Here is a 26,096-nt window from a genome sequence, read left to right as displayed (position 1 = left end):
ATCTTATTAATAACAATACACTGGACAGCATATTATTATAATAAATCGTCAAACCTAATAAGAGGTCAAAATTCTTTATAACAATAAAAAATACTACACTCAAGAGGTGTAAATCGTCAATTCTAAGAAAAATAATTAATCGAGTTAACTAATGAGATGTCTATAATAATACTACCTTCAAGGTACCTACTTTTATTTTTATAACATTATTTTTTAACAAAAACAAAATTATACATATAAAATCGCTTAATATAATATAATATATAACTCACCTAATATAATATATATATATATATATATATTATACAATTATGCATACCTAAATCCTCATCCCTAGACTCTCATACAAATATATATAATCTCATACAAACATATATAAATTGTGTGTCAATACAATTGACCATAATATAGTCTCATATGTAAAACATCATATTATAGGATATAACAAAGGGCTACTAGGAAAGCTGAGTTGATCGTTCAATATAGGTAAGCTCTGCAACTGTGCTCTATTTATTTCTAATATTTCTTGGTAGAATAATTTATAATCACCCGTATGACTGTGAAGTAGTTTTGCACCCTTTTCAATGTCAAACGTGTGTTTTTCATTTAATAAGTGGTTAGCAAACGTTGAAGTATCCTTCTCCAATCTTTGGGCTGCTAAATGTTCTGAAATTCTAATATTTAGGCTCCTCGTAGTTTTCCCAATGTAAAATTTAGGACAGTTGTTACAGTCTAATTTGTAAATACCGGATTTATTTTTGTTATAAAAATAAAAGTAGGTACCTTGTAAGTATTATTATTATAGACATCTCATTAGTTAACTCGATTAATTATTTTTCTTAGAATTGACGATTTACACCTCTTGAGTGTAGTATTTTTTATTGTTATAAAAAATTTTGACCTCTTATTAGGTTTGACGATTTATTATAATAATATGCTGTCCAGTGTATTGTTATTAATAAGATAGGGTTTTTACTAATTGGGTTTTTTACTGACACTTCAGCTATTCATAATTTGTTTATTGTACTTTTTGTTGTAATTTCTGACTAAATAGGTAGGTAATGGAGTTTTTACCTACTTTATTGTATTGTTTTACTATATAAGGTAGAGTTAAGGGTGTTCGTTGTCAGTGTGTGTTTGCCTTTGGTGAGTGTACACGACGCCTGAAGATGCCGAAAGGCGAAACCCGGGTCGCAAAAAACGACTTAAATGGAATAGTACAGAGCTTGAATCCATTAGAATTTAAATTCAAATTCCATCAAGTACCTTCGGTCGAAAGTATTAATGTTTAGTATTAATTATTATGTTTTTGTAATGTACGGTAGTAAAATATTAACTGGTATGCAAGCTAAGGTAGTAGAATAATTAATTATTTTTAACACTAATTTTATTCCATCCTTCAAAACTTTATGTAGAAATTTATATTATTTTATTATTTCTCATCTTCTTGCGCAGGTTAATCTAATAAGTGTTTTATATCTAGGACTTAAAAAGTAAAAAAAAAGCTTTGAATAAAATCTTAACTTAAAGAAACATTATTTATCAAAGTTAAATTGCCTTTGTAGTGAAACAAGTGTTGTTTGGAACTACAAGGTAGGAAGTTTCGGTTCTTCTAAAACTAGAAGTAGTAAAATGGAGGTATAGGTATCTATTAAAGTTCGTATAGCAACTTTATAGCAAACATAGCGGATACTAGACGTATCCCTTTTTGAGAGGATGGTTTTAAAATATTATACTTTTTTTACCAATTAATTGTAAATTTCATGGTGTATTATATAATAATAGTTTCCACAATGAATGTATAACGCAAACTAGTAAACTATTTTTTTTAGTTAGTTGCTGCAAAGTTTCTCCAAAACCCAGTGATTTGCATGAAAATACTTTTTTGAACGAGTTATAAAATTCATAACGTACATTTTTTTTAAATACACGCTTTTTGTATTTGAAAGTCAATAGCTATTAATATAAAAAAGTCGATTCGAAAACTTTTTTTTTAAATATCCACTATAGAAAAAAAAATTAAATACATAACAAAAATTAAATACATACCTATATTTTTTATAAATCAGCTTTCCATAATGTTTGAGACTTTCGCGATTATTTTTTATTTCCTGATAATGGCCTTTGCAACGAGCCCGAAACGTCGAGAAAAGAAGAAAGAAGTAGGTACACGCGATGGAAACTCAAGCATCAGCTTTACACGCGGACACGAAAATACTATTTTCAATATCCAACAAAAAAAAAAGCAAACGCTATGATTAATTTTATATTTGTTATATTTTCCAAATATTGATGGCTATATAATATAATCATTGGCGACCTGAGCGTCGGCTTATAATGTTGTGGGTGTCAGGCTCGAATCCTGGGTCTGGCAAATACACATATTGTTTTTCAATATGTGTTTGAGTCAGAGTATGGACCTAATAGATTGACCGAGTGGGTTACATTTATTTCTCTTAAAAACAAAAATCTGATAAAACAAACCTCCACCCAGTGGAGGTCCATTATAATCTTATTAGGATCGGACATACTCAAAAATAATACATATTATATACATTGTATACACGTGTATTTATTTATATCTAACATATTTTAACAGTAAATATTTTTATAGCTATTTGGTTTGAAAACGATCTTTTAAAATTATAAATATACTTAGGTACTCGCATTTATTTCGAAATATTTGAAATTATTTTTGCCATAAAAAGTATGATTTAAACAAATTAATAATAATATATGTACATAATCACTTGAATTTTTAATACTTTATTATTTTATTGTAATGTTGAAAAACAGCAATGTATTAAGTATATTTAATTCAGTAATATGAATCAAATTCATTAATCATTGAAATAATAAGTAAGTACATCAAATTTATAATTTTAGCAATGGTTGCAAGTCTTAACAAGCGTAGTCATTATTTAAAAAAAACTTGTAAACAAAATATTTATCTCTCGGCCGGCAGCGCCCTTATCTTTATCTCAATATTTCCCTCGCTAAACTTTTGGAAAGGTGTTTCATTTTAAGGTTTTAGAGGGCTTCTGAGTTCCTTCGCGAATGATTAATGGTACGCTTTAGACTTGGGCATTTCATTATTCCTATCGACTCTTAACAAAATAAAAACTCTAAAGGTTGTTTCAGGATAAACCACACTAGGTGAAGAGTCTTTGAAAAAGTAAACGAAATTCCTTTGAGAACATTTCCCGCTTAAATTTTAAAGCTCTCCGCCTTTTTGAATTAAACGTAATTTACGCGAAAAAATATAAAAGCAATATTAATGATACCGAGTGATTTTATTTTATACTAAGGCTGTTCATTTTATAATAGGAATCATTATAAATATAAGGCTTCAACTAATACCAGCTATGTCAAAGGTTTTAACTTTTATATAAAATACGTTTATTACAAAGGCTGTTGTTTAAGCGCGATATAACTATAGATTATTAAAATAATAGCACAATAAATTAAATTTAAATATCTTATGGCAATAATATTTGTCAATGACTTATGGCAGGGTCGGCGAACCTTTTTACGTACGCGTGCCAAAATTTCCTAAATATTATTTTTCAACTGTCTGTCGTGCCGAGTATGAGAAAAAATAGTTTTTAAAAACTCTATTAAAAAAACATGATGTTCTTGATACCACTCATGGAACATAGCACACATATAGTTTAATCATTTTTTTCAATTACGCCATACATTTCGGTCCACCAATTTTGAAACTGTCTGCATGAATTACTACTATTAGCTTCACCAAGTTTTTGTTTATTATTTGGTGCAGTCTTTTTTGTGTGTATGTATTTATTAGTTTGCTTATTTACGCAAAAATCGACATTATAATTGCTCCGTTAAAATCAGGCATTCTCTCGCTATAGTGGTCTCAAGCATTGTAAATCGATCAAAATTATAGGTTCGTAGCGCGACATTCCCCGCCGCCTGATGAGGTTAGTGCGGTAATCTTATAAGTGATGAATGCAGTCTAAGAATCTACCTATACAATTGTGTATTTAAATTATTCTTGAAGGACATTTGCTGTTATTTTTTATACAACGCGATCAGTAATTTATTATTATTACAGGTTTTTTGAAGTTATACTTTTTTTGGCGCATTTGGGAAAATAGATCAGAGTGTATTTTTCGCGTGTGACGCGCCGATATAATGCTTTTGGCGTGTGACCGGCCGCGATATAACACATAATTTTTATAATTTATATTGCATTCGGGTTGCGTAATACTTTGAAATATTTATCGGTGTGTTAGGCGAATTCAAATTTGTTTCTATAAGTCTTTATTTCCTAAGCGGAACCTTTTCTGAGTGTGTAATTTAACAAAATAATTGAAAGAGTAATAGTAAATATTATTAATAATTACGGAATGAAGCAATAAAATAGGTTTAAACCAGCAGCGCTCAAATAAGAGACATTTTTCTTACTTTGTAATTTAACAAGATAATTAAAATATGTAGTAATATTAAATAATATTAATAATTACGGAATGAACCAATAAAATAAATTTTAACCAGCGGCGCTCCAATAAGCGGCCTTTTTTCTAAATGTGTAATTTGACAAGATAATTAAAATAGTAATATTAAATAATATTAATAATTGCGGAATGAAGCAATAAAGTAATTTTAAACCAGCGGAGTGCCGCTTATTGGAGCTCCGCTGGTTCGCTGCCTTATTCTGAGGTGTAATTTAATAAGATAATTAAAATAATAATTGTAAATAATATTAATAAATACGGAATGAAGCAACAAGATATTTTTAAACCAGTGGCACTCTACCAATAAGAAAAACAAATAATTTGGAATGTTAGATGATCCAAAGAAACACTTTTATTTATTTTGTGAACCTGATTCTAAATCACCACACCAGAGATAGTCGAAGAATCTAGGTTATCACAAGTTTTGTTTTTCTTTTGTTACGTCAAAGAAGTATAACTTCTAACGTGCACACACCGATTTTTTTTCTCTTCAAACGCGTACCATGTAAAATCATCTCGCGTGCTACCAGTTGCACGCGTGCCATAGGTTCGCCATACTGAGGGTATATAGACACAGTGACTGTTCTTGATGAAGCACATTGTGAACGTCCAATTTTGGGTCATTTTTTTGAGCACTGCTGGACGTGTAATATTATGTCTTACACCACGCAAAATGTTGGCTTCCAAGGAGTCAATTTTCTTCTTGCTTGTTTATCAGCATATACCAGTGACCCACAATAAATAATCCGAAGGTGTCAGTATACTATACTTTTTTTCGTTGTAAAATTATATTAATCGCCATTGTATAGACCAGTGTTTTCCAACCAGTGGATCAATATTTTCAAAAATATAATAAGTAAAAATGTGTTTTTATTTCATCCAAAACTTTTAAATTTAATAATTTGAAGTTTAAGTCTTATTAGTTCAATAGTGTTTTGCTTACACAAAGGAGGATGAAACCCTTGGAATAGAGTAGGGCGCACTATTATTAGCTGCACATCAATATTAAACTTCCCTCTTCTCAGTATCGATATTACTTAACACGAAGACTTACTAACTGGAAAATTATTATAAAGGTAGTGTACTGTATTATATATTTCCCGGCGACCCTTATGGTTCAGTGCGTAAGGCACTGAGCTCTCACCCTGGTGCTCCGGGTTCGATACCTGATGAGGTCACAATATATTTATATATATAATAATTAATAATAATATAATAATATAGGCGGCTCTCGTGGTGCAGTGGGTAAGGTGCTGGCCTTCCACCCGAGAGTTCTGGGTTCGATTCCCGGTCATGAGAAAAACATTTATGTGTTTTTCTCAAAGCCTGTGTGTTTTAGTGATTTTTTCACGTCTACTACTGCATTACTATTTCACTAAACTACTGTCATTGGGCTTCATGGCCTGTTGTAGTGTTAAAAATAATATATATAAATATATGCGGAGAAAATTTTCGAATGTTAAAGGGCACACATTAAAAACGTTTCGTTGACCAATTTTGAACATGTTTGTATCCAACTACCTATCAACAGTAAAGTTATCGATATAAGTACTACAATGAGAAGCGCTTCATTGAGTATTAAAAAAAGCCAATAGTTGAAATTTGTCTTAATTAAGTAAGACTTCTTTAGCATAGTGGAAACGAGGCGTGCAGAACAAATTTGTTATTAAAATTCAACATGCGTTCATTTAATGATATGTTTATTGTTCTATTAGTAATAATAATAATAATATATTCACAGTCATGTTTTATTTTTCAAGTAAATGGGTAACGTTTTTTAGTCATCTTTACATGATTACTACAGAAGAAATCAACAAGAGAATCATGTCTGTGAATAAATGCTACTTTGGCCTGTTAAGACATTTTAAGTCTCACTTACTATCTCGCCGAACTAAAAGCACTATTTACAAGACACTTGTAAAGCCAGTGCTCACCTACGCATCGGAAATCTGGACATTAACTCTGCGAAATGAACGAGCCCTGAACATCTTTGCAAGAAAAATTCTCCGCCGTATATATGGACCGATCAGGGATGGCACCAATTGGAGGAGAAGATATAATGCTGAGCTCTACGGGCAGCGCAGTTCAATCAACTAAGATTGGGAGACTGCGATGGCTAGGTCATGTGCACCGTATGAATGACAATGAACCGGCAAATAGAGTGATGTCCAGCAATCCAATAGGACGTAGAAGAAGAGGCAGGCCAAAGATTCGCTGGTTGGATGGAGCTGCCAGTTACTGCCGTATTCTGGGGGTACCAAATTGTAAAGCGGCCATACTGAATAGGGAAAGGTGGAGGGAGCTGTTGGAGGAGGCCAGGACCCACACCGGGTTGTCGCGCCCCTGATGATGATGATGAGTTTACATGATTTAAGAATTAATTCCCCTGACGCCATCACAAAACAAATTGACGTGCTCACAGCTTGACTTTCGCTCTCCGATTGGCAGCGAGTCCGAAATTTCGTCGCACCTATAGTTGAAAATTATTTACCGTTTCACTAAAGTATGCTCTTAAACAGATGACTGTACAACTATTTTCGTTAGGTAACAATAATAATTTATTACAAATCAAAAGTAAAACATAGCCTATTTAATGGTTTAACTGAAACGTGATATTGGCTTTTGTGATGAAACATAATAATAATTATTGTCTCCAATCATTATTTATAAACCGATAGTAAATAAATTGACATGGGATATAAGACATATATTATCTTAAACTGTAAAAATATGTATTTTTGTTTAAGTATCAAAATATCGTAAATTTACAACATACCACTGTTTGAATTATTTACCAACTCAACATTCACAAAATTTATTTGTATATAATTTTAGTAGTTTCACTCATAAATAATACTTACATAAATATAGCCTAAAATCTTGATACACAATCTTTACAATGAAAAATAACTATACACTACAATATAAATAAAGTTTTATGAATATAAATTAATAGTGTAATAATAAATTGTGTTGCAACTTCCGTCACACGCCAAATGCGTTACACGCGCCTAAAGAAGTATAACTTCAAAAAATAGTTAATTATAAATAATTTATCCTATGTTGTATTTAAATTAATAATACTAGATAGTTACAATGTAAATAAATTATGTTTTAATTTAATTTACGTCGTTTTATTCAGAATTGACAGTCGACACCATCATATAAGTAAATTAGTTAAGTATATAATACAATATTATGCGTGATTACTTTTGTAGTTTCTCTGGGCAGCCAATTGAACATTTTATAAAATTTAAATAAAACTAAAAATGGCACCACGTTAAATTACCATTTAAAATAACTTATCACTTATAGTCGATAGATAGTCGTTGTGTAGTTCACGAAGGTTGATAATATTTTTAATTATTTTCCAACTCTTGTAATCGCATAACATTTAGAGGATTAATTGACATTTTAATAATTTTTAAGTATATTTTTTCTAATACAATTTTTTTTCTCTCAAAATTATTATAAAAACAGAATCATTAAATCCAAGATTGTTAAAATTTCAAAGATCAAAAATCGAAACGGATCTCTGGATCGCAAACAATATTAGGTATGTATATTGCATTCATTTTATAGCTCACTTATCGCATACAGACTCCATCGTCTATTGTGTGCTCGATAAAACTGAAGGTAGATACAGTTTTCTTACGTTAGCCTATTTCCATGGTGTCCAGAGCAGTGGAACCCGTACCCACATTCTTATATTTCAATTATGTAAGTTTTTTGATAACAAAAAACCTTGTAGCTTTCACGTGCAGTAGAAATCTCAACACACCATATTTTTTACATATTATACAAAAATAACAAGAAAATTACCTTCTTTTCTACAAAAAAAAAAAGATTAAGATAAACAATATGAACATAAATTTTGTTTATTCATTCATTTGACAAAAAAATCCTTTCATTTTTTACGAATGTTTTAAAGTAAGTATCGTATCTTCTGTATATTTATGTGAACCGGATACTTGTAAACTCTTGTAGATCGCGACTGTTGGTAATTTTAACGTATGAATGTATTAATTATTTTCTCCTGCACTCCTATAGAATCGTAACCTCTTCGAATATTATGCTGACCTGATATTTCGTGATGAATTGTATTCTCATATTAATTATTACGTTCAGGCAATTCCAAACACTCATATTATATCGTTATGCAATATTATTTTATTGTTTAGATTTTGCAGCTTTTTTCAAGTAAAGAACGTTAACTATCTTCTAGTTTAAAAGAAATATAATGTTTACTCCTAAATGGAGTACAGGAATGGCAGTTATATTACAAGTTTTTTATGAGGAATAGCTATTGAACATTCCCTTAACCTACTGGATGCTGCAATGAATCAAATATTCATTGAAATCCTATCGCGAGCTGCATAACCGCTGCGACCCATGACTTCATATACTGCTAGTCACCTAATTAATCCACACTAAAACATAATAAGGTATTTACGCATAATCGAGTACATACCTATATATTATTCTTCATTTTGAACCAATATAAGGTGAACAGTATTTCGAAAATTTTTCCCTGCCCAAGTTACATTTTCATACTAACAACGATTTTTATGGGTTTTCGAAGTTATCAGAGCTTAGTTCTAGTTATGATGATTTTTAAAATAATTATAGTAACAAACATACACGTATAAATACTAAGATATATAAATTAATAAATACTTGATAGATGTAAATAGGGATGATTCATCCCCAGTGGGGCGGGGCGTCTCCGTCATACAAAGTCATCATAGTGATCGAATGGAAATATTTTGTGCTCTTGCCTCTTTTAAAAACAGTTACTCCGTGTCGAAACTATTTAATTAAATTTATTTTCGACCATGTCCGATCCTTATCATAGATCATAATATATGTCCTTATAGAGTGGACGTTTGTATTGACATATTTTGTAAGAAAGAGAAAGAAAAACAATATGTGTACTTGCCAGACCCAATATTCGAACCTGGGACCCACGACGCTATAGGCCGACGCTTAAGTCGCGCGGTTATTTTGGTCGTAATGGGTGCTAGTAATAACTAATTTAATTTAGATACTGTATAAATTGTAAAAAAGACGCACCTTCAAATTTCTTTGAACTGACCGGGTGACAAATGTTGAAGTTCTCAATCGAATTGGGAAGAACCGAGAAGTTCTACGTAGTATCAAAACCAGGAAACTACAGTACCTACCTCGGCCACATTATGAGAGGACAGTAGTACAGTATTCCCCAACTTGTCATTCAAGGAAATATCAATGGTAAGCGTAGCAGAGGACGGCGCCGCATTTCGTGGCTTAAGAACCTCCGTGATTGGTACGAGTGCAGCTCCACTGAACTGTTTCTGGAAGCAGACGACAAATCTAAGATCGCCTCGATGGTGGCCGACCTCCGCTAGAGGATGGCACAATAAGAAGAAGATAAATTGTTCCTTTTTAAAATACTTACTATTATAATAGTTACTTTTCGTATATTATTAGAATTAATGCTGTATCTATATACAATAGTATTATTATTATATGTATATATGTTATAAAAAAATATTAAAGAAAAATATTATATATAATATAGATACATATCGTGTATTATTTGAACAGAATAGTATATTGTTATCAGAAAGCTCGGTGTTTGATCGAAAAATCAATCAACTGGTCCATGCAAAACTTTGTAGAAACACCACTGCTCCCACTTTGACAGTATCAATTACTTTCGAGGTGGTTTCTTCCGCCAATGTTCTCACTTCATCGCGCTCTCTGCAAACAACAATGTGCCCAAGTGCCGCCTTATATCCGCCAACTAACCTCGTATCTATTGAACGCCCACATTCAATATTGGCAATTGGCTACTGTTTGCATAATGAATTTCAATCATTTACAAATACCTGCGAATTTTCGTGCAAAAATATTATAATATTGGTAGGTATATAAAATAAGAATTTTGTTTTATATACCTACTTAAAACATTTTTTTATATTCGTATTATGTGAAAGCTCTTATTGAGCTTTGTTCTCTATCAAAGCATTCTTCAGTCATATAAGTTAGTTGCAAAGCGCTTGAAACTTTCATCTGAGTATCATTATTTTAACAAAATAATTTACGTGCTGACGATTAAATAAGTACAAGTGACATATTATAATATAATCGTAAAACAGGATTCAAATATTTAACTGACTGATTTCTATGAAAAGATTTAAGAATTTTATTTCCTCCATTAGAGTATAATATTATTACGACAGGCCTGGGCAAATTTTTTGAATGCAGGGCTATATTAGGAATACAAAATGAATTGCGGGCCGCAAGTAAATTACTATTTTTAGACATGCATTATTATTATTATCATGAAAAGGGGATTACAACATAAAAAAATAAAAATGATTCTCTAATAGCCAATAATTTAACGAGAAGAATGAAACTGTTCAACACTTTTTTAATTTTAGATGTTAGTTTTATAGTTGAGATTCTTAAAACCGCTTGTAAAAAAAGAGTTTTTATTGATATTCATATAATTATTGATGTTCACGTATTATGTAGGTTGATCCAAAAATAAACAACATTATTCGAGGAAATCTTTACCTAATATGTTGGAATTTGTCTGAATTAACACAATCACTGCTGACCTTTTAATTACCACATTTAAATAACATGTTAATTATGTTATCTAATGGCCAACTACTCCAAGCGCGCCAAAATTGTACTAATAATATTTTAATTAATCATGTGCTTAAATTATATTATATATACAAAATTATACTCATAATATTTTAATTGATTAATAATGTCAAGAAATAACCAAAGCACTCGAACACTGTACTTTCGATAAATTTTGTAAATTTTGATATCCATTAAAAACCCACTTAGGGTTTTCAAAGTATTAATAATATTACAATTAATAATAAGTATACAAAGTCATAATATTGTTTGAACGAATAAGAAAATGTATTCTGTCTCTATCTATGCGTATGGTATTTAAGCAAAGACGAACGGCCTATCTGAATAGTCTTGATAATGGTGTTACAACCGAAATAGCTATCGACAAACCTTCTAAAAAATCTGTAGAATTTAATATTAATTATATTTTCATTTCTTTTAAAATGGAATTCTATCAAGTAAATGCTAACTCAATTAATACAATATTATATTTACTGACTGATTGAGTTAATGGCTGGTAATAATAGACGTAATTTTATATGAAAAAGTGATTAAGGGTACGTTTTTAGTTATATTATTTTCCTTTTAAACATGTCCGATCCTAATAGGATCAGAATATATGGGCCCCTACAAAGTGAAGGTTTGTATTAGCAGATTTTGTTTTTACGAGAAATGGATGTTAGCTATTTGCTCAACCTATTAGGTCCATACTATCACTCATACACAAATTGAAAAACAATATGTGTACTTGCCAGACCCATGATTCGAACCTGGGACCCACGACGCTATAGGCCGACGCATAAGCCGCGCGGCCATCGTGGGAAAAATATATATCACTAAAAGATAATAAGTGGGATCTTAATTACGTTTCAAAGGTCTCGGCATTTGACCTTTGAGCGTCGATGTCTCCAGTGAATCTTATGGGTAGGTACACTGGTACGACCGCGTTATAAACACTTGATTTGGTTATGAAGTAGATACGGAAATAACTTCTGTATCTATATCAAAGCCACTTATACTTTTATTATAATATATATAGAATGAATACCTAGCAAAGCAACATGGAAGCTTTAATACTATATCGTTCCGGAAATTCTTTTTCGCGTCTCCGAAGGAGCAACAACAATTCAAATGCAAAACAGCAAAAGTTCTATTCATCCTCGATACTCTTCTACCGCCAGATATTATTTAATATAAGCAGAAAAAAGAAAATAGAAAATGTTTCACCGAAAGACACCGGTCATTCAAATATCTACATATCTGTGGAAAATCTTGCCATGCTACGTACACACTGAAAACGTAAATATGTCGCAAAATACACGCGAAACTAACTAATTATGAAGTGTACGCATAGTTAGCAATTTAAAAAAATGATAATACAGAATGCTGTCAGATTTTTGAATTGACAAACAACAGTAAAAGGAAAGGCGCAATAGATATTGTCAAAATAATAGTTATTTAAAAGAAGCATACACGGTTGACATAGTGACCCTGCATTATTTTTATTTATTATTGTTTTTTTTTCTTTTATAGTGTTAACTGTCAATTCATGGTGGAACTGTATTGTATTATTTGATTATTTTTTTATAATTAAATAAAACACAATTTTTTTAGTACTTATTCCACTTTTTAATTAAATTTTTGTACCGGTTTTGTCCTCTTCAAGAGGACATTATCAACTATCAGTTGATATTGTTCCTAATCTCCTAAACTAATCTCCGTCAACTCCGGAATAAATACTAAAACCGTTTATATTTTATAACTAAAACATAATATAAATGTAAATTTATATTGATAATCGGTGTTAGTGGTTACCGAATGTCTTTGGCCTAATAATTACAACCGTAAGTGTCTATTTGTATAATCTGCATTACGCTGCCCTTGAGTGTGCCACGTGGTAATATTAAACGAAACATTTCTATCATGGTTAGACAAAACCGATAGTGATAGATAGCCATAGGTGACTGCTTAAAGACATAGATATGGTCTCTAATCTACTATCTTCAATACAGGTGGACTATTTGACCCAGAAGAATAGCAATGGCAACAAATGATACGTCTGAATAGCAAACAGATTATATAGGTACCAAAGCGACTAAAATTCATCTAGTAAGTTTTCTTGCCTTCCCAATTGTATATAATATGTAATATGTTTACATATAGTCACTTGGACAGTCATGGTAAGAGATAGAGAATATGCGTAATTGCTAAGAATAAAAAAAAAGACAATCCTCAGTTTTCCTGCGCCAGACTCTCAAATTTTTTGGTCATATAACCTGGAAGAATTGAACGAGAAAGAGTCCCTTCCAGATGGATTGACGAAATTAAGAATATCACGGATTTTTCATTGAAACATCCCTTACGTACCGTAGAATGGCAAGGGAGGTGGAGCCAATCCGTGGCGAAGGCTGATCAACTGCATAATCTTCCATATCATGATCATTACTTATGAGGTCTCAATGAAGAAGAATACGCTATATTCCATTCACATAAATAAAGTGTATCTAATATTACTTATTCTACTGATTAAAATATGCTGTAGAAAAATGGTATCAAAAAATTAGAGTAACACAACGCTGTAAGCACGTAAGGATTGAAAAATAAGAATTATAATGAAAGGTAAAAAAAAACAAATAAAACTGCTGGACATGATATAAAGTAATAAAGACTTTGAATAGGAGGCGAACAGAACACATTTTTCGAAGAACAGATCATCGCTAGTCAAATCTTACCATCCAGCGGTACCCAAGAGATATTAAAAAATGAACAGTTTGTGGATCGTGAACGAAATAAAAAAACAAATAACTGAGTGCCAGAAGAATGGAGATAGTAAGGAAAAGTCTTCATCCAGCAGTGAGTGGTTGAGATGATGATGAAAAATATACACCGACTGCAACTAGTGCTTTATAATTGTTACAATAAGTTAGCCGTCTAAACCGTCAAAACTGTCTATCTCGCTCTAAAAGCAATTTTTGACAGTTTAAAGACGGTTAACTTATTATAACAATTAACTGCCTCAATACATTATTATTATTAAACTGGCGCTAGGGGCCGTTCAGGTCCATGGCCGACTGCACAACGTTTCTCCAGGCATCTCTGTCCAGCGCTCTCTCTTCCCAGTTGACTATCCCCAGCCTTTCCGGATTCCTTTGAATGTTGTCCGCCCATCTCCGTCGAGGGCGGCCAAGAGGTCGAGTGCCAGCTGGTGTGCCTTTGTAAATCCTATAGAGAGTTCTAGATCTTTCAGATCGTACAACGTGGCCCGCCCATCTGAGCCTTCTTGACCTCAAAATATTATTGATTCTAGATTGGTATCGGTCGAAGAGCTCAGCGTTTGTGCGGATGCGCCACCGGTGGTTCTCATTGACGGGTCCAAGTATTCTCCGGAGGATTCTGTTTTCAAACACTTGGAGCGCCTTTTCTTGTTTTTTCGTTAAACCCCACGTTTCACATCCATACATGACGATCGGTTTGATGACTACGTTATACACCCGGAATTTCGTTTTAATGGACAGCATTTTGGACCTGAACAGACGACTCAGCGCGAAGTACGCTGCATTTCCACGTCTCAGTCGGTCAGCGAGCTCTAGGGACATTTCATTTTTAGAGGTAATGTTGGAGCCCAAGTACTTGAAGAGAGAGGTACTCTCGAACGAAGAGTTTTCTCAATACATAAATATGATAAACTACCGTCGATAGCCGCCAATAGCCGCCTTTTGTACAGAATAGACCCACAGGAATCACTACGTGAAATATAGTCTATCTATGTCGACGAATGTGACGTCATTTCGTATAATATCGTTGAAAAGGCTTTCATCTTGAGATGTGTATATTACAACAATGCCTTCCCTAGCTCGGATTTCAAAGAAACGCATTACATCTTTGTGTATGCAACTGGGAATGTGGAGATGCATTATACTTTAAATGAGCTCTATTGTCACGAAAGTACTAGACGGAAGCGTAAAATATTTCTACGTAAATTCACGTTTCTTTTCGCGAGCTCATAGACTCTAGGACAGCGATACTCAACTCGCGGCCCGCGGGCCACATGCGGCCCTTTAAGCTTTTATGTGCGGCCCGAAACACATTTATTATCAGGAATTTTGTATATCTTGAGATTCGCTTCCACTTCGACGCACACATAGTGACACCCGAAGAGGATTGTCATTATGATCATCAGATCTGGTATAAGAGTGTTGCTATTGGCTATTGCACATGATTAATTTAAAAAACACGCATAATTTTTTAAATCTCAATTTTTTTTTGTAAAAAAGGGATGATTTTTTTCGTCACACTTGTAGTGATGCGGCCCGCGTTACTTTACAAATATATGTATTTGGTCCGAAGAAAAAAAAGGTTGAGTATCATTGCTCTAGGAGCACTTTTTATGCACATTTGACATTATAATCATCATAATCATCAACTATTTTGACAGTACACCTGCTTATAAATTGACGTTTCAGATAGTTTTTATCTCTTTGGATCGATGACTAGATTTGTCATAGGATTATTCCTTTTTCGAGTCATAACATAATATGACTGACATATTATGTCAATCTCATTTTCCCTTTTTTACGCATATGTAATTATGGAAAGTTCATACTGGTTGAATATTACATTTTAAACATAATGGAAGTTGTTTGGGCCAATAATATTGACCGTCATTCTTTATTTCCCCACCTACCTCAAATCCTTACTTATTATTGTCGCAAGACCACAGCGACCAGCAGTTACGGGTCATGAGTAGACCGTGATTGCAAGATACATGCGGTGACATCAAGAAAGCAGACGCGTGTAGGCTTGTTTTACGGGCACTAACTGGCACTTGTGAATTGTTCGTAAATCGCTATGCGGATAGGGTGATTCGTCCATCGAGTATCCCTTCGACGTTACAAGGAGTTACATCTAGACAACAGGCGCGTGTAGGCAAACCGTCCGTTTACCAGTGCGTTAGTTCGTAAACACCGAACCAGCTGCGATGCGCGCCAGTCCCTGGCAGTGTCTGGCATCTTATTAATCCCCCTAGATCCATAATCCATCAACCAGCATCTTTCGTCCATTGCTAACAGTGCGACCAGTAGTTCACTTTTAAAAACATTATTTAGTTGGCCAAATCACTCTAGCAGAATTGAGGGTTTGTTTCATTGATAATTACTAGTTTGATCATTTTAAATACGAAATATTTTAGACTAACACAGAAATCATTGCATTGATATTAAAATACAAATCTGGCTACCTAAAGTGACTATAATTTTTTTTTTATAAGTCAATTACTTTTCCATTATTTTACAATAGTGTTGTGTACAAAATTGGTGCTTAAATTTACCTCCCTCGTTCAAGACGTGCCTCGGAATATAATTTGAGAGAGTGAAAACAGGTGTCAGAAGTTTCGCAGATAGTGCAGCAAGTTTGGTGAGCCAGTGTTGTAACTTACCATCCAATTGTTGTGTAAATTGTACATAGTTATACCGCTTGCCCACAGATAACCGAAAGTTTAAGCTTGTTATCGGAGCAGCACAAATTCCCTTACTGCATTTATAACCATAAACTATACACAATTTTTAGACCTCCTTATTAAATCATTAATTTTGTAATCGAATATTCGAATATTTCAGCAATATTTGAGTAGAATTATATTCAAATCAAAGCACTTTAAAAAATAAACATAAATATTGTTCATTTTACATTTAATAATTCTGTGGTTGTAGGGTAAAATTTCTTATGTCGTGTTTTATAAAATTAAAATTTTAATGCCTAATCTGTTTAAAGAATTCTACTCTTTTTTGTGTATAATAGATTTTGTCACACGTAAGGAAAATAAATAGATATTTTAATTTGTAGAAATACCTTAAATTGATAAAATCAGTTTCAAAACTACTTAATAAGGAAACAGACAAGGGTTTGCGATGTAATAGAGTTCGCTAAAAACCTCAAATGGAAATGGGATGGACACATAGCTCGAAGAAGGGACAATCGCTGGACAAATCTAGCCATCCAGTGGTACCCAAGGGGTACAAAGTGTCCGCCAGGTAGACATAGAGGCCGCTGGATCGATGACATGGTTAAATTCTGCGGAAGTACGTGACAATGCAACGCACAGGACCGACAGAAGTAGGGTCAGCTTGGAGATGCCTTAATCTAGCAGTGGATAGATTCAGGCTGATGATGATGATGACAAAAAATTGAATATAACATAATATCAAAAACTTAATTATACATAAATGTGTAGTGTAAAAAAAATAAAAAAAAGATTCAGTAATTATTTTCAAACCCGATTATTTCAGCTGCAACCTAAACACTTACCCCGAAACCACAGAATTCTTTCTTCTTTCTGCTTTCACTCTGTCACGCCCCAGCATTTGGCCACAGAGCAAACACAAATTCGCGCCATTTTGATGTTCCGTTTTTCGCTGTACCCGCCATATCAGACCTGCAGCGCGTGGGTCGCTTTTGTAACACCGCCGCAGGATGAGAGAGGGCCGACCATGGCAACGGAACCCTTGAAGCTACGCCACAAGGGTACAGAGTGCCGCACTCAATAACTAGACCTAGATTACCTTCATAAATTGCGATTCTCAATTTTTTTTATTATTTAATATAGTGGCAAGGAATCGGCGGTCGCGGGCCAGATGAAGGCCAACAGTGCATGTTTTTTGACTATAATTCGATTCGTATGCAGAATCAATTAATTCACTTTTCATATGAAATACTAAAAACCGAGAAGTAATCTTTCTGATCCTCACTATTATACAATGATTTCTATTAAAATCAAAAGCTTAATATAGGCCACAAATCTTCAAACCTGATTTATTAAATTATAATGTAAAGCAACAAGTCTAACGTTAAATAAATTATATTTAAAAATATTATCAATGACATGTCTTTCATCTAGGGGTTGCAATACCGGTATTTCAAAACCAGTGTTACAGTATTTATCAATACCGAAATACCGGTTTTAAAATTCTTAATACCGGAATTTTCGGTATTAAGAAAGCACACTCGTTTACTTTTTGAAAACTTAGTGCTGCTAAAATGCAAAATATTGAGTAAATCCAACAGAGGTGAAAAAATAATAAAACAAATTTCATCAAATATATTTATACAAGTAATTGTCGCGATCAATTATCATAATATTATTTCGAAATAGAAAACGTCCGTGACAAAAATGTTGGATTATTCTATTTATTGATGACTGTACAGGCGTTCAATTTAAGAAGTTTTTCCTGCAGTCTTGAACTTGATGCACTTTTGAGGGCTTTTGTTGAAATTATCAATATATTCAAATTATTTGTAAAAAATCACTAGTTCTACAATTATGATCAATACATATTTTGAAATGTCAACATAATAAATGTAGGTATGTAGGTTTTTGCTATAAAATAATATTTTTAAAAGATTTAAATAGCTATATTTTTATTGATAAACACCTTCTTCTGTTTTTTTTAATTTTTAAGAAATACCCGTATTCAATAATAATTACCGAAAAACCGGTATTGACATTTTCATTCGGTATTGCAATCCCTAATTTCATCCAAAGGTAGAAGGAAAAAATGCAGTCGAAAAGTTAAGTCACTTTTTACAAAAATCGACTAAGAAAAATCCAGATTCCCAAAATCATTAATTTTCGTTTATTTGGTTATCATGGTATTTTTTTTTTTTTAAATTTTTGTTACAATAATATAAAGTACATTTTCATATACCATTTATTGTAAAAAGATAGTTTCGACAATGATGCCACATCCAAAATAACGATCCAATGAAAAAATATAATCTTGAATTTGATATTCCTGTTAAAAATACTATTGTAAAATGGAATTATAGTAGTAATAGTGAATGATATTTCAAATTATATAGATATTCTCATTAATTTTAGATGTCTACAGATTTATTTGCCGACGTTTTTAGTAAAACCAAATTGTTATAGTTAGTTTATGAATTAGTTATTAGATCAATTATGTGACATCTATTATATAATAATATATTTTGTTTAAATAGGTATATATATAAATATTAATATATATACAGAAAGTTGAGTTTATTAGAGATGTCGCTATACGGACGTTCCTTTGCCATATAATGAGATTCCAAACGTAAACAATTTTACGGCAACTAGTGCAAAAAAAATGTATTTCTTCATTAGTCAGGATTAGGGATTCCAATCCCGGGATCCCGGGATTTTCCCGAAACTTTCGGGATTGATTTTTTATCAATTTTTATGGAAAATAAAATAAAAACGAAAATATAACAGAAAAAATACTTTCAATAACAAATAACTACATTAGAAATAAACTGAGTTTGAATGAAGTTTGATTTATACCCATGTCTAAGTTGACGATTCATTTTATTTATTCACATAAGTAAATTAATAAAAATGAGAAAGATTGGAAAAAACAATGCTTCGCACTATCAACAAAGTAATTCCACCATGACCTCATACGTTTTACGGCAGTTTCATATTTGGCTGACTAATTATATTTATGAAGTGTAAAGGCCATAAGTACACCATGATTTGATTTACTATTTCAAATCTCGCTAACCCATTCATTAAGTCTTTACTATCAGAAACAGCAATCTCATAATAAATTCACAATATTATTTATATTACAATATTATTGACTACATTAAACTTATGTATTTCCAAGATTGAACGTATACAATATTAACAATACATGTCTTAAATAGTATAATTATACTAGATTTAGTTTAGACCGATTTTATCAATGCTATTTGTAAATATAAAAAAAATATAATAATGTAAAAAATGCCAATCTCGGGACCAGTCCCGGGATCCCGGGATTGTCAAATTGTAATCCCGAAATCCCGGGATCAGAATTTTGGCTCAAGATTGGATTCCCTAGTCAGGATCGGATCATGCCAGGATCAGAAAATTTAATTGGGATTGCAATCCCTAGATGCTACCTTATTCGAAGTTGTTCAAAATTAATCGCTGTAGTTACTTTGACAATGGCTGTTATCTTAAGTCTCTGTGGTAACAATAATTCGCAAAGATTACTTTGGCTTCCGATGGAAATATTACCAAAGCTGCAAGTTTGGTGTTGTACGTATTGAGAAAGAGAAAGTTTTGAAACTATGAAAAATATATTAATTACATAAAGCTAATGTATGAAGATGGTTGAGAAATCTTGTAGTTGGATACACGAGTGCACTGTTGGAATTACTTCAAATGATTGAGTAAAATGTCACATAGAATTATAATTTTATTTGGAAGTACACATTGGCGCCTGTCTCTAGGCAAAGTTCCGCCACTAAGCAGACTTAAAATGCCGTTCACTGTCATTTTTAGTTTAAAATTTGTTGCAAATTCTTTAGGTTAGTTTTGGTTGGTTTAGGTATCTGCCTATTTTATTTTTTATTTTGAGATGTGTTAAACAGACAAATAATCCAAAAATCTTTAAATTAAGATACACATCTTCTGAGAACTAGATCATTTCCACGATACCTACTCTAAAACAGTAGTGGTTTTAGGTACGTGAAGGTTTGTAGTGCTGACAGGTTTGGATGTCATCATCATCATCATCAGCCGGGGTCAATCCACTGCTGGATGAATGCCTCCCCAAGCTTTCTCCAACTCTCTCGGTCCTGTGTCGTTCGCTGCCACGTATTTCCGCCGAACTTTACCAGTTCATCAACCCAGCGGCTTTTAGGGCGACCCTGTGGCCGTTTCGTACCCCTTGGGTACCATTGGATGACGGCATTTGTCCAGCGGCCATCCTTTCGGCGAGCAATGTGCCCCGCCCATCTCCATTTCAGCTGTTTGGCAACGTCTATTACATCGCGTACTCTTGTCTGCTTTCTAACCCATTCGTTTCTCTTGCGGTCCTTTCGCGTGATGCCCAACATGCACCTCTCCATGCCTCGCTGTGTGACTCTTAGCCTTTGGACATCTCTCGTGTTGAGGGTCCACGTCTCGCAGCCGTATGTGAGCACGGGTAGCACACATTGGTTGAACACCCTACGCTTAAGACATAATGGTAGGTCACTCTTGAAGACACTATTCAGACGTCCGAAAGCACTCCATCCCAGCTTTGTTCTTCGAGCAATTTCATCGTGCATGCTTCCGTCTATGGACACCTGCTGTCCGAGATAGACGTAGCTGCTGACTTTCTCGAGTTGGGTGCCAGAAATACAGATAATCGCAGGGTCCGAAAAACAGTTACTCATCACTTTTGTCTTTGAGACATTTATCTTTAGACCGACCGTTTGACTGACATCCGCGAGTTCTTGCATTCTACCTTGGAGGTCTTTCGGGTCCTGTGAGAGTACAACAATATCATCTGCAAAGCGCAGGTGACTGAGGTGCTCTCTATTAATTGGAACACCTTTTTCCTCCCAATCAAGTCTCCTAAATAAGTCCTCAAGAGTAGCGGTGAATAGTTTAGGTGAAATGGTATCACCTTGCCGGACACCTTTGTTAATGGGGAATTTACACGACCGTTTGTGGAGTTTCACGCATGCTGTGGCATCACTGTATATACTGTCCAATATGTTTATGTAGCGTCTGGAAATTCCTTGGTTGCTAAGGGCGTCTATAATTGAGAATTTTTTGATGGAATCAAACGCCTTTTCATAGTCTATAAAACCAAGATATAATGGCAGTTTGTATTCCTGGTAGCGCTCTATGATTTCCCTGACGACCTGTATATGATCCATAGTATTGTAGCCTCTTCCGAATCCGGCTTGCTCTCTTGGTTGGTTCTCGTCTAGAACTGTTTCGAGACGGTTTGAGAGTATTTTCGTGAAAACCTTATACAGAATTGGCAGTAGACTAATTGGTCGATAGTTTTTCAGATCATCAGTGTCTCCTTTCTTATGGAGAATAATAATGGAGGCATTTTTCCATGACTCTAGGATGTTCTCTTCGTGCAGACAAGACGTGAACAGACGTGCGAGCACTTCGCTCACCGTCCTCCCGGCCCGTTTGAGAACATCGATAGTCAGCCCATCTTCTCCCGGGGCTTTTCCACTCTTCATGCACATTATAGCATATTCCACCTATGTGGTAGTAACCTCGGGAAGAGGATCTCCATATTCTCCGTTCACCGGAAGATCTGAATTGATGTCAGTGTCATCTTTGTATAGAGCGCTGTAAAACTCTACAACAGTGTCCAGTAGATGATCCCAGTTACGCACGATACTTCCATCTTGCGCTTTTAGTGTCGTGATCTGCCGTCTCCCTATTGACAGATGCTGCTTGTTCTTATGTAAGCTCCTTCCTGACGCAATAATTGATTCAACAAGGTTCATATTGAACTTACGAAGATCTTCTCGTATGTTTTTACGTAGAGTTTTGCACAGCGTGGAGTACTCGAGATCATTTTCTACTTGTTGCTCGCTTTTTATACTCCTACGCAGCTTCATAAGATCCAACGTTTCCTTTGAAAGTTTGCTTACTCGTTCAACCACAGCAGCAACTGTCTCTTCCGAAGAATCTATAATGATTTTTGTTATTGCCTCGGTGTTTTGTAGGGAGATTGGGTCATTTTCAGCCTGGAAAGCTGCTAACCTGTTCTCCAGCTCTTGTTGGAATTCGACTCTGCTTCTCAAGCCTCTGCGGACTCTGGCCTTGTGCATCAGTTTGGATCTCTCACGTTTGATGTTAAATCGTACTTTACACCTTACCATTCGGTGGTCGCTGCCAGTATTAAATCTGTTAATGACTGTGCAGTCTAGAAAAATATCCTTCTTGTCGGTGAGGATGTAGTCAATTTCGCTGGTTCGTTTTGCTGGGCTTCGCCATGTCCATTTTCGGGAAGGCTTCTTTTTGAAGAATGAGTTCATGATGTAGAGATTGTGGTTTTCCGCAAACTCTACTAACATGTCTCCTCGGCCATCCCTGGAGCCATGTCCGAAGTGCCCGACCGCTACATCATCCTGGTGTTGAGATCCGATTCGTGCATTAAAGTCCCCCATGATGATAGTGAAGTGACATTTCCGTTTATTTTTCAACGTACTGATTTATTCATATACATCCTCCACTTCTTCATCAGGTGAGTTTTGAGTGGGCGCATAAACTTGCAAAAGCAGAATCTAGTATCTTTTGCTGAGCTGAAGTGTTAAACTTGCTACTCTATCTGAGGAGAAATCAAATTCAACTATGCGATCTTTCCAGGGTCTGTGGATTAAAAATCCGACACCGCTTGTGCGTCCGGTCTTAGTCCCATTATAACAGAGTACATGTCCGCTGTGGAGATTGACGATATCGTCTCTTTGTCGTCTTACCTCGCTGAGCCCGACAACATCCCAATGGATTTTTTCGAGTTCTTCTTCGAGCTCTAGAAGTTTGGCGTTGCTGGATAATGTTCTCGCGTTATAGGTGGCAATGGTCATCGGTAGGCAGCCGTTACCGTCTTTCCGGGGATTCTTAGCACCCTCTGCCTTCCCTTGCTGATTGCTGCCGTGATCAGTGTCAGGTTGGCCTCCGGAGAATAAGGGCCGAGATTTTTGTTCTTGTTCCATGGGGGTATTTGGACATAACACACCACGCTGTCCAAACGGGTTGGTGTGTGGTTTTCTGTCTGGGTTTTCCTTCCCGTAGCCAAGGGGTCTCTCGTTTTAAGGCGCCAGAGTTACGCCTTTCACCCTTCTCTATTAGCTACAGATGAGTTACACTGTCACAAGACACACCACATCTGCATTGCCCAGGGGACGCCGCGTGGAGGCTAGAGATAGGATTTGTTGGCCATCTGTAGAGTAGCGTCTCAACACTTTATAGAAATGTACCTATTGGCATTAGTGCATTTCATTGAGGCCCTAGCCAACCATTTGCCCACGGTTTGGATGTACTCTTGTGAAAATGTTGCCTTAAACAGCAATCACAATGGTTATTACAATACGACAATTAATAGTTGTGTTGTCATGATCTTTAATGCTTCGGCCATGTTGATACTTTCTAATGCCATAGCATCGTCTGCTTCGTGACAAATCGCAACTTATCTCAAAACGTGTGATATTTGTATTTATTCAAATTACTCAAGATCATGTTATTCGCAGTTATGACCCTATATATTATTATCTCAGTGTGCGATATAAACTTGACAATTCTATGTATTAATAAAAACTTTTTGTACCTAATACAATAGAATACTGAAATGTCATTTTGACATTTCGTATTGATTTCCATAGTAACGCACGTATATATTAATAATTTAGTTGCTAGGACCCCCGTAGCAACCAACAATGTTAGCTTTCCATAAAAAACAGAATTAACTGAAAATGAATTCAATTCTGCTTAAAAATGGCTATAAGTAATAAAAGAATGCATTGTCGTCGTGTTCTGATATATTCTAAAAGTTTCAAATGTCTAGCTAGTCGGGAAGTTAGTTAAAAATCTTCAATCGTCCAATACAAATCTTGGACAAACAATAAAAAATATGTACTGGACACACAAGAAAAAATCTGCACCGGACAAACAAGAATGCGAGCTAATAAAAACGTGGTATTAATAAAATGCGAGATCGTAGAAACATTATTTAGAGGTAATCACAATTTCAGACACAGTACCTATGTACATTTTAGAATGTGGCCCTTCAATCGATAAAGACACGTCATAATTTTATTTTCACTAACCCAAAGGGTCCTGTTCTGCTGACGGGTATATAATATAATATATCGAAATAATTACCATGATAGGAGCCAAATGTCAAAATTTTATTTGAAAGATATGGAAAAACTGACATTATCATGTTAACGGTAGTTAAAACATCATTCGAGTATTATTATTAATTAATGTGTTCAAATTACTAGTATATTAGATACCGGCATGATCGTAATAAATTGATACGCTCCAGCATCGGAGTGTAAAGATTCAAATACATTATGATCACGTTATGCGCTATTACGTGCTGTCACAGTAAGCTGCCGCTACAGGAATAAAGTGTGTACTGTCGTTTTTCTTGGTAATTAAAATGTTATCAGACTGGTGCTCGCATCCCGTAGTGTCAGTTAGAAAAATCTGGCGAAATCACCAATGAGGAGAACAAAAATGAGGTCACCTCACGCGTACCACGCTTCATCGACACCCGAACTCAACGAACATTTTTTTATCATTTTCTACATGCCTACACATTTTCAACTCATGTTGAAATCGCGACTAAAGCTGACTCAATTATAATAGTTGTTTCCTAAATATAATATTTTGATTGTGAGTACCTACGCCGATAAATAGCGCATCACAATAATAATTGATTGAAAGGTAATTCGATTGTAAGTTTCCTGTAGAAACATATCGCACTTTATTGTCATTGTATTTATTATATTTTGCCGATTGTATGTACCCATGTACTTATGTAACTGTAAATAAACTCTTTGTTCTCCATCATCATGAACAACCACGACCGTCTTTCATATGCATCACCTATCCACCACCGAAGTAGATAACTACACATAGGTACAAAAATGATACATAGATACGTAAACCGAAATTTGCTTTAACGATATTAAAAGGCAAATCACTGTAGACTTCACATTTATATTATTCGATTGTTGAAGTTGGTGCCTTTACACAGCAAGCCGACGGTATTATTAATATCTCCAAATAACTCTTTTTTTATTTATTATTTAAAGGGATTATTTTCGCCATCATCCGGTGATTGTAAGTGCCAAAAATATGTATTTATTAAATATTTCCACAATTTCGTATGTATATAAATTGTGCAAATAGATTTTCCGAACAATGCGGCACGTCAATGTAAGCTACAAGTAATGTGGTCGTCATACAGTGAAACTATTTTAACAGAATAAATAATATTTTCATTTTTTTCATTTTTCAGATTTTGACTGAAAATGAATTTCAGATGAAACAAGTTATTATGAATGCATTATTATATTATATTTTAATCGTAAGTACTTTGAATTATAGTTTCATTTAACCCTTTGTAACCTTAGATATACACACATATGTCCTTTCCAATAGCGATTGAAGTTAACGAAACTGACTTCTAATTCGTGACCACAACACCT

The 26,096-nt window shown here is 34.1% G+C and overlaps 2 protein-coding genes across 2 annotated transcripts; both read right to left on the bottom strand.

Moving 5' to 3' along the window:
- Nucleotides 1-22,130: 22,130 nt before the first annotated feature.
- Nucleotides 22,131-23,048, bottom strand: LOC147079983 (uncharacterized). The gene has a single exon (XM_085946095.1). It carries the CDS (start codon nucleotides 23,046-23,048, stop codon nucleotides 22,131-22,133), a length of 918 nt encoding a protein of 305 aa, XP_085802221.1.
- Nucleotides 23,049-23,165: 117 nt separating this feature from the next.
- On the bottom strand, nucleotides 23,166-23,594 carry LOC147079982 (protein CFDP2-like). Its single transcript, XM_085946081.1, has one exon. It carries the CDS (start codon nucleotides 23,592-23,594, stop codon nucleotides 23,166-23,168), a length of 429 nt encoding a protein of 142 aa, XP_085802207.1.
- Nucleotides 23,595-26,096: the final 2,502 nt, after the last annotated feature.

Source organism: Rhyacophila brunnea, unplaced genomic scaffold, assembly GCF_057557595.1.
Source record: "Rhyacophila brunnea isolate RB1 unplaced genomic scaffold, BYU_Rbru_1.0 scaffold_1, whole genome shotgun sequence".
In the NCBI taxonomy this organism is placed as follows: Eukaryota; Metazoa; Arthropoda; class Insecta; order Trichoptera; family Rhyacophilidae; genus Rhyacophila; species Rhyacophila brunnea.
The sequence above is the reverse complement of the archived record's forward strand: the minus strand, read 5'-3'. Positions and strand labels throughout refer to the sequence as shown.